At 37.1% G+C, this 15,334-nt stretch overlaps 1 protein-coding gene across 1 annotated transcript in view; it reads left to right on the top strand.

Annotated features, from left to right (window-relative positions):
- CCDC195 (coiled-coil domain containing 195) overlaps positions 1-15,334 on the top strand; it is a 26,534-nt gene that overhangs the window by 7,014 nt on the left and 4,186 nt on the right. The window contains exon 2 of the mRNA XM_027769883.1: positions 712-958. Coding sequence (XP_027625684.1) covers positions 712-958 — 247 coding nt within the window. The remainder of the gene's footprint in view (positions 1-711; positions 959-15,334) is intronic.

Here is a 15,334-nt window from a genome sequence, read left to right as displayed (position 1 = left end):
TATTCAGTCATCTTTGCTTCTTTTCATGGGCCTCCTCTGCTTTCATGTCTCATTCAACAGGCTTCCTCCTGACTTTTCCAACTACAGCTAAGACACACAACCACAGGTTGTCTAGCGGTGGCCAGTTAAATCACTGTGGTCATTCAGGTGATCAGGGATAATGGATGAGCCCATTATCCTAGCATTGGAAGTAAGGAGGACATCAAGATTTGGCATTTCTAGAAGACTCATGTTCTTCCAGTGTTGAGGTCTTGTTATGCTGTGTATGTATTTTGGGGTCTTTGTTTGAATGTTGTGTTCTCAGGAAGGTCTTCCATGACCATACCATTTAAATAGCCCCCAGACTTTGTACCTCATATTGCTCTGTCTCCTTGTCCCCATCTAACTTTCTTACTGCAATCCATCACTAGCTGATCTGTAACACTTATTGTCTGTCTGTCTTCCACATAAGATAAGCTCTGGACAAGCAAGAATTTCATGTGGATCACTATCGCACCTCCATTTTAAAAGTATCTGGCACATGGTTGGCACTCAATTCATACTTGAAAAACAAATCAGTGAATGGGTATCTTTCATGCCAAAAATTAATTAAAGGATACTAGTTTGTTTAGTTAGTTTAAATGAAGTATTAGCAACACAATTTTCCATTTGTCGGTGTTAGTAAGAGCAGAATTTTTTTAACTTGATTTTTTTTTATTTTCTCCTGTACAGACAATGTCATGATTGTTAGACGCTATTCCGTTTCTTCATCTGGTCATTCACTTGCTGTGAATGATCCCTGGAAAGCTGAGAAACTACATCCACATTGCAGAATTCTCACTGCTCAAGGGACAGTTAAATCACTAGCATGCCCTTCAACTAAGAAGCAAGATAACGAAGGCAAGATGTTTACAGGAGAGTCTTTTGTCAGCAATAGCTCCAGCCAAAGAATTTCTCCTGAACACGTTTCTGGTTACAGGTAACGTACAATATGTCTGGAGTTAACTTCCAGGCACATGCTGAAATGGTTACTGAGATATTCCCATAGAAAAGCAAGTATTATCTAGTAGAGGAGGAAAAAACCCTAAATAACATATTAGGACAAAATAATTTCCATCTCACATATACCCATTTTGGGAATCAATAGAAACAAATTTAGCTGGAGTCCAATGGCACCCTCTAATAGATAGCTCTACAAAGTGGAATATTTAGCCTTCATTGATTCATCAATACTAATGACCACACTTTGAGCAAGGCTTTCACGATACAAAACTCAGTAAAGTAAGTCATTATATTCAAAACTTCATTTAATGACAAATACTCAAGCAATCTGACCACTACAATGAAGTCCATCCGAGAGAGAAGACACAGTTATTCAAGAGCTGAACACAGAATCCTGAGAAAGAGATAGCTGTCTCTGTGGAGGCGGGTGCCTTAACAAGCTTTGGGAGAGATTAAAAAAAAAATCCTTTAAGCATAACTCAAAAAAGCCAAGAGACAAAGAGAAAATTAACCTGCTCTCTAAAATACATGAATTGGATTTTAGGGTGTCAATCTCATTACAAGAATGAGGGGGCAGGTTTGAGAAAGCAGCTGGCTGAGGATCTTGGCCAGTCTTCTGTACTGGTAGGGTCAAGGCCCCTTTCCAAACAAGGTTGACTAACTAATGTATCTGCACTCCTGGGCTGGTGTGTGGCTTCCTCTCCCTGTCACTCTGCATTCCTACTTCCCAATTCTCAGTTAGGCCCTAATTCTTTAGCAAAGTCTCTATCCTTTTGTCTTGTGTGTCAAGCGGAGGAAAACCTGTTAAAAAATTTTTTAAAAAGGACTGAGTTTCATGATTACCTTATCCCAGAGATGACAAAATGGAAAAATGTGGCTATGAGAGAATAAATGAATCATCTAATTCGGCAATGGCAAGAAATCGAATCCAGGGGTAACCATAAGTAATAGGCCTGCAAGAATTCTCATCAATATTGAATGAGCACACTGGACCTTCCACAGGATGTAGGAAACAAAAGTGGAGCCAGTTTTATCTGAATTTCAAAAGGCAAGATGAAAATCACAAAGTCCTATCATAGCCGTAGAGAGAGTAATCTGAGTCACCGAGGACAGCTGGATGTCACTGGGCAAAGAGAAATGGGAAGGTCGTCTTAAGTATGACAAAAAAATACATGAAGATTGGGAGAAACCAAAAGTTGTTCAGTGAAGGACGATGGAGAAGTGAGCAGGACCCAGCAGGAAAGACCTCAGGAGTATGTGCTTTATCCTGTAACTATTCCAAAGCTAGTTAAAAAAAAAATCTTTGAAAATGTTCAAAATACAGAACTCTTCAGAAACTAATGTTACAAATATCAATACATTCATCTCAAGGGTTTTGTCTTACTTGATTCAAATGGGTTTTCTTTGTTTCTTTCTATCATGAGGCAGAGAGAGAGAGAAAGGGAGAGGAAAGCACTTTTTCTCCTCAACATTCTCAGCAGGGTCACATGCTGCAGTCCTCCCGCAGTCTTCCTGGACAGCCAGGATCACAGGACATACATGCACACCTGACATTTATAGGCCTCCTGGGAAACGAACTCTAGTCCTCCGTGTGGCTTCCGACATTGCAGAGCAGTGTGCTATTGCTAAGCCACCTCAGCGGGGCCTGCTTGAGATAGTTTTATATATAAAAGAAATCAAATGTTACTAATAAAGAAACCTATGTTTTGAGCCTTTTATTATATGGATTTTTCATTCAATGAATACATTCTAATGCATACTGCATGCTGGGCAGGATTCTAGGCTCTGCAGGTATGTCAGGAAACAAAATTGTCAAAATTTCTGCTCCTGTGGAGCTTATTTCTTTGTAATGATAACCAATAAACACAAAAATAATACATAAAGAGTATATTATGTTATCTGGTGTTAAGTACTAAAGAGAAAAATTAGGCAATAAGGAGAAAGAAGGTTAAAGGAGCAAGCCTTGTTGGAATGTTTGACTCTATGGCCGAAGAAAGCCTCGCCACCTGAGAAAGGAGGGAGAGAGTCTTGAGGACATCTGAAAGAAACTCCACAGATGTTTTGAACAGCAAATGCAAAAGCCCCAGGGGGAAACAGGACTGGTGTGTTCAAGTCAAAGAGAGGAGGCCCTAGTGGCTGCAGTGGAGCAAGCAGCCGAGAGCAGCAGGATTTGAAGGCCAAGAACAAAGAGTGATATTCCACACCCTCCAAAGAACTAAGTCAATTGGGATAGGTAACATGCTGTTTCCATTTTTTTTTTTTAAAAGATAACTTGGGGGACCAGCAGATGCCATAATTGTTACGTCATTGGATTCCCATGTAGTCAACTGTGGTTTGAGTCCTGGACCCTGCAGTTTAAAATTCATGTCAAGCGGGAACCAGCAGTTAGCGTAATGGCTATGTCGCTGGACTCCCACGTAGTCGACCGCGGTTTGCGTCTCGGACCCGGTGGCTTAAATCTCACGCCGGGCACGTGTGCGTGCGTGCCCAAGATCCCGAGAGGAGAATGGAGGAGAAGGGATTGCGGTGTGACCATCCCCCCTGGGGGGTGATTTCTCGCTTTCTGTCTCTATGTCTCTGTCTGTCTGGCGAGCACACGCACCCTATAGCGAAAACCTCTCCAAAAAAAAAAAAAAAATTCATGTCAAGCACGTGTGTGCGTGCCCAAAATCCTGAGAGGAGACTGGAGGAGAAGGGATTGCAGCAAGGCCATCCCCCTGGAAGGTGATCTCTCGCTTCTTTCTCTCTGTCTCTCTCTGTCTCTCTAGTGAGCACAATACACTCTATAACAAAAATCTCCCTTTTTAAAAAGTAGTAAAAAAGATCATTTGAAACTTCTGAAGAACAATACCAAAAAAAAAAAAAAAAAAAAAAAAAAAAAAAAAAAAAAAAAAAAAACCAAGGAGAACAGATTTAAAGCTATGAAATAATCTAGGAAGTTGTTTCAGGGCCAAAAGTGGCAACAGGAGATGTGGTTTCTGAGTGTTTCAAAGGTGAAGCCAATAGGATCTGTCAAAAGATAGTATGTGAGATACGAAATTGGTTTACAATCTCTATGTGTTTTTAAAGAAGGAAAAAAAACCAGAGGTGTGTCTTTTGCCTTAAAAAGTGTGTACACACACAAGGGCTTCAAAAAGTTTGTGGAAAATGCACAGGCAACAAAACCTGTATATGAAATTTCAAAACATTTTGCACCAAAATAAACTCATACTTTAATTCCATTTTTCTTTAGCCATTTCAAGGCCCCCTAGATGCATATATAGATTCATTTAATGTTTTTGTAAAATAAGGAATTGCCAGTTTTACAAAAGCACTAAATGTTCGTTGTAAAACTAATTTTTACAAATTACAAAATATAAATGCAATATCAATGCAAAAGTATAAAAAGAAAAATCCTCCATGATCTCATAACCTGAATAATTGCTATTTAGATTTTTTGTGGGAGGCTGTGCACCAGCAAACATCGCCAGTTTCTCAGAAAGCAAACAATTACACAATGCCAAAGGCCATGATTGGCTCCCCTTCCAAAAACCCCCCCTTCAGAACCATACTCTGATTGGCCACTTCCCATAGCAAATCGGTAAGCTTAGAATCCCTCAGATTTGCATAATCTGGCACCTCATGACTGGTCCACAGAAGCAACCAATAATAACCCACGTTTTACAATCGTTCATTCAACCAATCACTGCCCACCAGCATGTATATAACCACGACCCCTGACCCACAATCTCCAGACGACCCTGAAGACCCTGAAGAGTTGTAACACCGTCATCTCCAGATGACCTGGATGACCCTGAAGAGCTGTGGCACTGTGTCGTCTCCGTGCTGCCCACAATAAACAGACGACTCTGACTCTGTGTCGTATCCATGTTGTAACATTGCACTACTCGTCCCGGCTCTCACTCAGGAAACCTGTTCGACTATCCCCCGGGCCGGGACAATTTTTGATGGATATATCTACATATTTTGAAATCATACAGTGTATGTATTATATCGTTTCATTTCTTGTACTTAAAACCACAGCATTCCCACAGACCTACAACACTGAAAATCATAGTACTGTTAGTTTTTGCATATCAGCTTTTTATAAATAATAGTTTGGGAACCTAGTCAATGTTTATAATATATTATTTTTCTGGTACAAAATGTTTCCCAACAACCAAGCTACCAATGAACAAATTACTTAGAACACAGTTTATTTCTTATCTAGAAGGTAGTTTAATTTTTAAAATTCAGCCAATTACAGGTTTGTATTCAAAGGCAAAAGTCAGTATTGGCTCATAACCAGCAGTTAAACTGGCATTAAACATACTGGATAACAGAGAATTGTTGAGTAGAAATTGAACATTTTTTATAGCAGTCTTTTTTTTTTTTAATTTTGCCTTTTATATTCTCAGAAATCAACGAGTAATAGCATATCATTACATATTCCTCTGGTTGTTTGGGAAATTCACTTAGTTCCTAATAGCTTTCAAAGAATTAGACAAAGATTTATCAAGAGCCAATTTATTTGAACTGGCTTTTGAACCATATCAAACATCATATCTAATTTGCTTGTGAACTTTTCCATTACTATACCAAGAAAGTATTTTACAGAATAATGTCAATGTCAATATTTCTAAGAACCAAAGATTTTCAGAAACTAGAGATAGAATTTTACTTTTTCTTTGACTGATAGTGAAATCCAATCTTGTCCATCTATGTTCGAGGAAAAAAAATAATAATCTCAAGCTGTTGGCAAGATTAAGGGTCCATGTAGAGAGTCAAAAGTAGATATGTTATTTTATTCAGTTTCCTAGTAAAAGAAACCAGACACATTACAATAAGTGTATTCTTTCTTTTTCTGAATCAACACGATTAAGAAGGCAGCCTCTGGAATCAGACAGCTAAAATCTCAACTTCATCATTTATGAACAAGATGGCCTTGGAGAAAGTGATTAGTCTTCCCCATGCCATAGTTTACCCTTCTTTAAAAAGGGAATCATAATAGCATTTACCTCATGAAGAATGAGTGAGATAGTTGAGTGAGTGCTGACAAAGCAGCCATGGTTATTATTATTTCATTGATTCCAATGTATGGAAGCACTTGGCTTCCTCCTTCTGGGAGACGTTGCAGATGTGTTGTCTGAGATACAGACCACCGAATGTCACTCAGTGATCTTAAATAACAAGAAAGAGAACAAAACTGGAGAAGAGGTCATCATTACAAACATTGTTTTCTAGACATCTCTCTAAGGGTAGTTAGTTCTGATGTATGTCAAAATTCCTTTAACACTTCACATAACACTTCTCTTTGTGTGAGCAAAAAGAAATGATGTAATCTCTCAGCGAACACAGTACTGTTGCTCTTACCCCACTCAGCCCTTGATTGCTCTGGTATAATGATATTCAGTTAATTTTAAATCAAGAGGAGCAGATTGAATTGGATTATAAGATAATTGTCTCAAAGTTGTGCCTCTTCATCTGAAGAGATTTAATAGGAGAGACTCTGCCTAAGACGACACAGTATTCACAGTATTCTTTTTTTATTTTTTGGAGAGGTTTTTACTATAGGGAGTGTGCACTCACCAGAAAGACAGAGAGAGACAGAAAGACAGAAAGTGAGAAATAACCCTCCAGGGGAAATGGCACACTGCAATCCCTCCTCCTCCATTCTCTCAGGATCTTAGGCACACATGCACATGTGCCCAGTGTGATAAGCCACCGGGTCCAGGACTCGAACCTTGGTTGACTACATGGGAGTCCAGCGACATAGCCATTACACCAACCGCTGGTCCCTGACATAGTATTCTTGAACTTAAAGCATGAAGCTAATAATCAATCCTCAAACATTCCAACCCTCCATTGATAGCTTCAAATTTTTGTTTTGTCAGCAACTATTCACTGGGATTAGCTACAAGGTCAATTCAAATATGTATTCTTACATTATTGTTGAACAACACAAATTTTTTAAAGTACTGTGATACATTTAAAATGATTTTTAACATTTTAGGTAGAATTTGGTTAAAAAAAAAACACAATAAATGGTGTATATAAATATTTTTCCCCTTATTTTGCTTTCTATAGAGACAAGATAAAGACGGTCAGTTTCCAGTTACCCATGGACTTGTCTTCATATTCCAAAAATTCAAGTTCTTTGAAATACTCAACAAACCAGACCACAAACCAGTTAAGTATCATTGCAGAGTAAGATGTGTGAGGTGGTTAAATGCAAGAAAGAGTTCCCAAGAAATGGAGTCACCAAGGTGTAGCTGACTCAACATCCTCTCCTGAAAAGAACTCTGCAAGATGTTAGGTAAAACACACAAGTAATTGGTGTTAGGTCAATGGACTTGTTCGGCCAAGGAATGGAAGTGATTAAGTTTTGTCGTTGCTGAATACTAAGGACCGAGTGTGTGTAGTGGCTATGGTAATCTATGCAACATGTGACCTATTAAATGTACTTGCATGTTCAGAATCCAGTGTCTGTGCTATAGCCATCAGACAATGCTGTTCACATGTTAAGTGTGTTTTCCAGGTGACTCCATAACAAATCTAGGGAAAAACTTGTTTTTGATTAATGGCATAAAAGCAATAGTGCCTATCTACAGTTCATTGTGCATTGATATTTCACTGATTTCTTGCCTGTTTGTTTTCCAGGCATGTGAACACAAACACAGCAAACTTCCATAATGTACATTATAAACTCAGAGCAGCTATGGGCTGGCTAAGGGTAAGACTCTAAACCTGATCGGAAGGAGACAGAAAAAAGTTCACATCATCACTACTCAAAGATTAGAAATTCTCAGAATTTCTCTAATTCTTAAATTTCTAGTTAACAGAGTATCTACTCTTTCTGTCTATAGTAATTGCACTTGTAATACTCTCTTATTCTGTTTTTTAATACTGTCATATTCCTTTTTTTTTTCATTCTTAACATAAATACCTGGGCCTGAGTGATTTTATAAAGGAAAGAGAGATGTATTTACAAACTCACAACTCCGGTGGCTCTGAAGTTCAAAATCCTAGGGCTACAGAGGACGGGAGGAATTATACAGAGAGGGAGAAAGAGATAGAGATCTTATGACAGCTCTCTATTTTATAACAACAGCTTTTGTGAGAACTAACATTTTCTCATGAGAGCTAGAACTGGGACTCAGGAGACATTATTAATCTATTCATGATGAATAGATAGCATCCTCCATGATGTAATCACCATGATCCAATCACCACCAACAACACCACTACCCAACCCCATCAAGCCTCACTCCTTCCCAACATCAAATTTCAAAACATAAAACTTTGGGAAACAAGCAATCATCCAAATATCAATACCCTTTTTAAACCAAGATCTTATATGAGAAATCTCCAGAGCATTAAGATACAGATCCCTGGACCCTAACCCACAGCTACTGGATTGGCTGTGGAGATTGAGGGAAGGCACTAGAAAAGACTATTTGAAACTTTTTTAGGGCGAGCTCATAGTCTGGTAAGGTTAGGAAGCTGGACCCCATGTGATTGACTTTGTAATGTGAGTTCTGGACTCAGAAGCTTCAAAAATATGCCAGATGCATGTGCACATGTGCTCAAAATCTCACTTAAAAAAAAAAAGAGAGAGAGAGAGAGAGATTGAGGAGAAGGGAATGAGGGCATGACATTCTCCATAGAGGGGTGCTTTCTCACTTCCTTCTCTTTGTGTCTTTCTGTCTCTCTCTGGCAAGTGTATATGCCCTCTGGCAAACTTTTATATTTACTTATTTCTCCATTAGTGAGAAAGAAACAGCACCCCAATAGGCTCTTCACACCACAATCCACCCCAAGTTTCAGTGGGCTCTGGATAATGGACACACAGGTGCCGAGCATGCTCAGGGAGGCCTCTGGACACAGTCCTGGAACCTTCCTGCATAGGTCAGGCTCACGTAGAGGCATGCTTTATCACTGCGCCACCATCTAATCCCCTGAAGACCAAGTTAAACAAACTTCCTGAGTTGTTCTCTGTTTCACAGTTGTGCTCGTGAACCACAACCATAAAGACTAAAGAACATGGTCCTAGACACTCCAGATTCATCTCTGAGTTGACGTGTAAGCAGTACAGTAAGAAGAGGGTAGGGATAGTTCACATCATTCCTAAGAAGGAATTTTAAAAGTCACAGTCAGACTCCTAAAAAGGAGACAGAAGAAGCAAACAATACCCTGATGTAGAAGTCATATAACAGGATCAAATTCTTTTTAAATTTATGGTATTCATTTAAGATTCATAATATTCTTCGCATCATAACAGATGTGCAATAGGGCAAGGCTACCACCAGAGGGGAGAGAAACAAATGAGATATGCAAGACCACATAATATGGAAATAAAGACACGTACTGAGCAGATAATTAAGCTATTGACCTATGAGACTGCTGGCATTTTTAATTTATGTATAATGATATTCTCTGCATATTTATAAAACAGAATTTCACCTTAACATTGGTTTAGAAAAATCATTGCCCAAACAGTAAATTAAAAAAAAAAAAAAACAATACATGACAACCACCCAACTTATAATGTCGTAACTGGCAAAGTTACAATGACAAATTATCACCAGTGCCAAGCTAAAAGTCTAGTACATAACTGGCATTTCATCTAAGGTCAATGAACTTAATGGAATTAACAATTATTATAAATGAGTCCAAAAGTGCCCAGTAAAAACAAATACCGTGTTATCAATTTTTTAACTTTAAAATCAAATTGTTTAATGTTATGATTAAAGAAACAAAGCTCTATCTTTGTTCCCTGGCTTGATATAGTGTTTGAGTGTATTTTTAAGCATAATGAATTACAAAGAATAAAAATCACTGCCATCATGCTCAGATCAACCAATAGTACTGTACTGTGTTATACTATGTCCCAAACTTCCAGGGGAATGTTTGAAACTGTAAGTCAGGAATTAAAATGCCTATTGTTACAGGAAAGTAATAGAAAACAGTGGGAACCCTGAAGAATAAGATGGGCACACTCTACCTAAAGGGAGCTGCAGTTATTCATTCACCTTCATGATACAGCTTGAGAAAGCAAACGCAAGTTCTGTCATATGACCTATTTTTTCATGAACTATTTAAATCTGGGATTGTGGGCCAACTCCCTGGCCTGGTGTTTAAGGCAGTCAGATCCCACATGACCAACCATGTGGTTGGGAAGCATGCTTGGGTACCTGTGCATGAATCCCCAAAATCCTGACAGGAAGGAGAGAGAGAGGAGAAGAGATTATGAAGTGACCTTGCTTTCCCCTTTTTCTTTCTCACTGCCTTTTTGGTGAGCACATGGGCCCTCTAGCAAATAAATAAATAAATAAATGAGCCCTAAAAAAAAAAGTCCTGGTTGTTATGCAAAATCTTCTGACTCATAAATAAATATTATCAATGTGTTCAATATTTTAAACATTATGAAAACAAACACAATGTATCTAGAGACCAGATCTAGTCCTTAGGATACCAGATTTCAATCTTAATGAATCTTAATTTCAATCTTAATTAAATATCACCACTTAAACATAGAAATCCAGAACAAGATGGAAAGGGGAGAAGGAAATCTGAGGTACAGGAAAGAGGAGAAAATTGTGGTAGAAGTATCTTTACAAAAACACAACTTAACCCATAATCAATACTTATTTGCGCACACAACTGAAGTATAAATGTGAAAACGTACAAACAAGATTTAAAAAAAAAAAAAGAAAACTTTGTCCATTACAGATGCTTATCCACTTGTGATACGGTTACATCCCAATAAAATCATCATAAATTAAAAATATTTGATTCCAAAAATTCATTTAGTACACCTAATCTACTGAACATCATAACTTAGTCTAGCCTACTTTCAAAGTGCTCAGTACACTTGCATTAGCCTATAAGTGGGCAAAAACATCTAACATAAAGCCTACTTTTTTTTTGAGAGGTTTTCGCTATAGGGTGCATGCATTCGCCAGACAGACAGAGAGAGACAGAGAGACAGAAAGCGAAAAATCACCCCCCAAGGGGGATGGCCACACCGCAATCCCTTCTCCTCCATTCTCCTCTCGAGATCTTGGGCACGCATGCACACACACCCGGCGTGAGTTTTAAGCCACCGGGTCGGGACGCAAACCGCCATCGACTACGTGGGAGTCCAGCGACATAGCCATTATGCTACTGCTAGTCCCTAACATAAAGCCTACTTTATCATCATGTTGTGACTATCTCACATAACTTAATGAAGACTATACTGAAAGTGGAAAACAGAATCCTTGTGTAGATACTCTAAATATGGTTTCTATTGAATGTGTATCATTTTCACATTTTAAAGCCAAAAAATATGTTGAACTCAATACGTTGAGGACCATCTACACATATTTTTGTCTATTTTAGGTTGTTCTCTTATACAGAACTCCTGGAGCATAATTAATATAAACAAAACAATCTCTTTGGCTGGTTTTCTTCCTTTTGGTGGGGAAAGAGCACTCTAAAATCACAAGATTACAGAATTTTCCTGAAAACTTCTAGCTTCAGGCCATAATTTCAGACTAAGCATAGCTCACAGAGGTGACTCCACTAGCCCGAAGTGACACAATTTGTAATAAAGATGCAATAAGAGCCTACATCTCCTGACTCTTCCTATGAGAGTTCCATATTACCCCTAAATATGTGACTTGTCAAGCCTAAATGTTTGTAATGTGAGGCATACTCAACAAGTAAAGACGATCTCAATGGCGTCAATGTCCTGGGTACTTAAGGAAAATAAGATCGTGTATGTGGGTATGTTGCATAAAGCACTGAACAAACACAGAATACTGTTACTTTGTTCTATTCAAAACACAGACTTTCCAATATATGCTAAATTTATTTTTCCCTCTTTTTTATTTTAAATTTATTTATTTTACATTCATTCATTGTATAGCATCACAAAATGAGGTTTCCTATCCAGAAAACACGACATATTGACTTAATCAAGGACAGTACCATACATGCTATCATCAACAAATAATTTTCCATTTCTTGTTTCTTATATATGTTGCTTTTTTTTCACCCTTGATTCCCTACTTCTCACATTCTGCCATTTCCACCCTCCTCCCACACTGTTTCTGGTATTTACCGTTGTTTTCCATACTTTTTTTCCCCCACATTTTATTGATTCACAAAATATCTTCATTAACCTAAATAATTTCAATAATAAGTTCAGCTGTTATATACATACCTGTGACCACACATCTGACTTTAGGCATAAAACTCAGTGAATAGAATGAACATACTGTAAAGTAGCACCTCACTGAGGCTATATAGCCTTACTGCAGTCACTAAATAGGTATTTTAAAATGTATTTTTTAATTTCAAGAAAAATAGTTTTAGCTTTAATAAATCAAAATAAAAAATGTTAAGAGAAATTTGCTTAAGACTTAAAGTCAGGAAGAAGTTCAGGATTCTGTTCAAATAGTAGGTAGATGAACCTATCAACAACTCAAGAGAAAATAAAAATCCTTAAATCTGGAAAACCAAGCATAGAAGAAAATCAATACTGTTATAGTCAAATGTCATAAAATTCTATTTCACCAGTTCAGTCTCATGTAATTAATGTCTCTTCTGTTGTGGTCTTATCTTTCCATTTAAATTCTGGAAGTTAATATTCAACTCTGGACTTTTCCCTACCATTAAGTTGGCCATTTTCTTAGTTGTTTTTTGGACTCTTATTTATGTATGTCTTTCTTTAGTTTTCCTGGTATAGCACTGCTTTCGGAACTTCTTGGAGAGCTGGTCTAGCATTGGTAAATTCTTTTAGGTTTTGTTTATCTGAGAATCTTTTTGTCTTTTCTTCCCATATGAAGGATAACCTTGCCAGGTATTCTAATATTGGTTGGAATTGTTTTCACTTGATATTTCAATCATATTTTCCCATTCTTTATTTGCTCGCATTGTTTCCAATGAGAAGTTCACTGTTAGCCTGATGGAATATCCTTTGTAAGTAAGTTGACATTTCTCTCTTGGCAATTATAATATCTTGTCTTTGTGGTTTTGGTCATTCTGGCTATGATGTGCCTTGGAGAAGATCTTCTTGAGTTGACTCTATTTGGGGTCCTTTATATTTCTTGGGTCTGGATATTTGAATGCCTCTCTAGGTTTGGAAAATTTTTTTCCAGGATTTCATGGAATAGATTATCAATGCCTTTATTAGTTTCTTCATCTTCTGGGATACTGATTATCTAGATGTTTGAATGTTTAATGGTATCTAATACTTCTCGTATATTATTCTCGTTTTGAGTGAGTTATTTTCTCAGTCTTTTTGGCGAATTTTTCTAGACTGGACATTCTGTCTTCTACATTTAAGATTTGGTCTTCTACATGATCTAATCTGCTTTTAATTCTTTCTAGGGAGGTTTGGATTTCCTGTATTACAGCCTTTATCTCTAATAGTTCCATTTGATTCTTTTTTATGGTGTGTATTTTCTCTTTAAACTCATGCAAGAACTTCCTCACCTCCTGGAACTCATTGTCTCTTTACTCCTGCATCTTCTGGAGTTTATTGGCTCTCTTCTCTTGCATTTATGTTAGCTTTGTCACTGTGAATTTTCTAAATTCTTTATCTGGCATCTCCATGAGTTCTGTTGTACTGTCTTTGGATAATGAAAAGTTGTTCTTTTCCCTTGAAGAAAAGATTTTTTTGGTTTCTCATATTTCATGTGCCTCTGCAGTGGTTTCTGGTCATCTGATGGATTATATGTTTCTTCCTAATTTGTTGAAGTTAAATCTGAGTATTCAGAGGTGTGCAGGAGGAGATGATCTGAAATCTCTCTGCAGTTCTATTTTTCTCCCTTTGTGCAGCAGATCAGTGGGAATTGAGGACTATTCTCACTTTAGTACTGTTCAGATGTTTGGCTACTGTACACCTAGACCTGTCTAGACACTCAATGTGTGGAGACTGAGCAGCAAAGTGATAAAGTAAAAAAAAAAAAAAAAAAAGAAGGAAAAGAAAACAAAAAAGGAAGAAAGATAAATAATAATAAAAAAGAGAAACAAAACAAAAAATTTTAAGCAAAAAATGAGAATACAAACATGCTACACAAAAATAATTGCTCACAACTCAAATGTAAATGGCTTCTCAAAGGGCCTGTGCTTTGCTTCTCCACTCTACATCTTGGTGTCTGGAAGGTGAAGTCTGAGCAGGAAATCTTCAGTTGTCCTAGCCCCTGAAAGGGTTTGCTCACAGCTCAAATGTAGATGGCTTCTCCTATGCTAAATTGAAGTCACAGCATTAAATTGATAAAATTTAGACGTAAAATTTCTAGGTTTTGGTTTTGTTGTGGTTATTGTTTTTTTGTTTTTTGGTTAAATTGAAGCATCACCAGCTTATAGATAAACAGAAAAATACTTTCCTAACACTGAGTCACAAGCTTTACCGATAAAGAAGAGTAAGATAGAGAAGAAAAGATGGAGGAGAAAGCTAATCCATGATGAATTCCTAATGGTCACCAACACTACCAATAATGACACAAACTAACAATCTTGTAGGTGATGAAAGCTAAGAGTTAACAACTACAATCTGTCTATTATCAAAGTACACCAATGTCTGCCAGAACTATCTGCTTTCGTAAATGTGGCCTCCTGCAAATTTCCTTTAATAAATAAGTATATCAAAACAAAGGAATACAAAATAATGTGTTCAGAAACAAATGGCAAGCTCAGACAATTTTTGTTGGCCCCAATTCTGTTTCTATTGCCTTAAGCTACTTCTAACCCTTCAGTTGTGAATCGAGAATAAACAACCTGAGAGACAGCTGTGTACAGGAATAATGTGAAACACTGCAGAGTATATTTTATTCTTTGTTTTAAATTCTGTTTGTTTTTTTTTTTTCTCTAAAAAGACATCTTAAGAACCTCTAATAATCCTGGAAAGCACAGCATTGCACTTGATAGATTTTGTCACCAAAATAAAAGGCAAAATACAGTATACCTGCTGATTATGGAAAATACTGCCCATAGAACTTAAAGGGTGGTAACACAGTCTAGAAAAGAATATTAGCATATAGTAGTCAACAAATAATGTTCAGTTTAATTTCTTTCTCAAGAGATTGAGTTCTGATATCTGAAATACTACCTAACTTTATATTATCAATGAAGGAAAATATTTATTTATTCAAGTTATGTTTGAGAAAGTATAAGGTTAGACTTTATTTTTTCTTGTATAGGAATGAATAAAAGACTTGCTTCAGCTTTAATTTTTCTGTAGCTTTTGCCTTTATCATTAGTGGTACAACATGCCAAAATATTTCATGGCCACAGTAATCTCACAATTATTTTCTAAAAGGTAAGAGAAAATAAGACTGAGTTTATCCTGTGTGTGTATATATATATATATATATATATTTAT

Source organism: Tupaia chinensis, unplaced genomic scaffold (assembly GCF_000334495.1).
Source record: "Tupaia chinensis unplaced genomic scaffold, TupChi_1.0 Scaffold000095_1, whole genome shotgun sequence".
Classification (NCBI taxonomy): Eukaryota; Metazoa; Chordata; class Mammalia; order Scandentia; family Tupaiidae; genus Tupaia; species Tupaia belangeri.
Note: the sequence above shows the minus strand (reverse complement) of the source record. Positions and strands in the feature narration are given on the sequence as shown.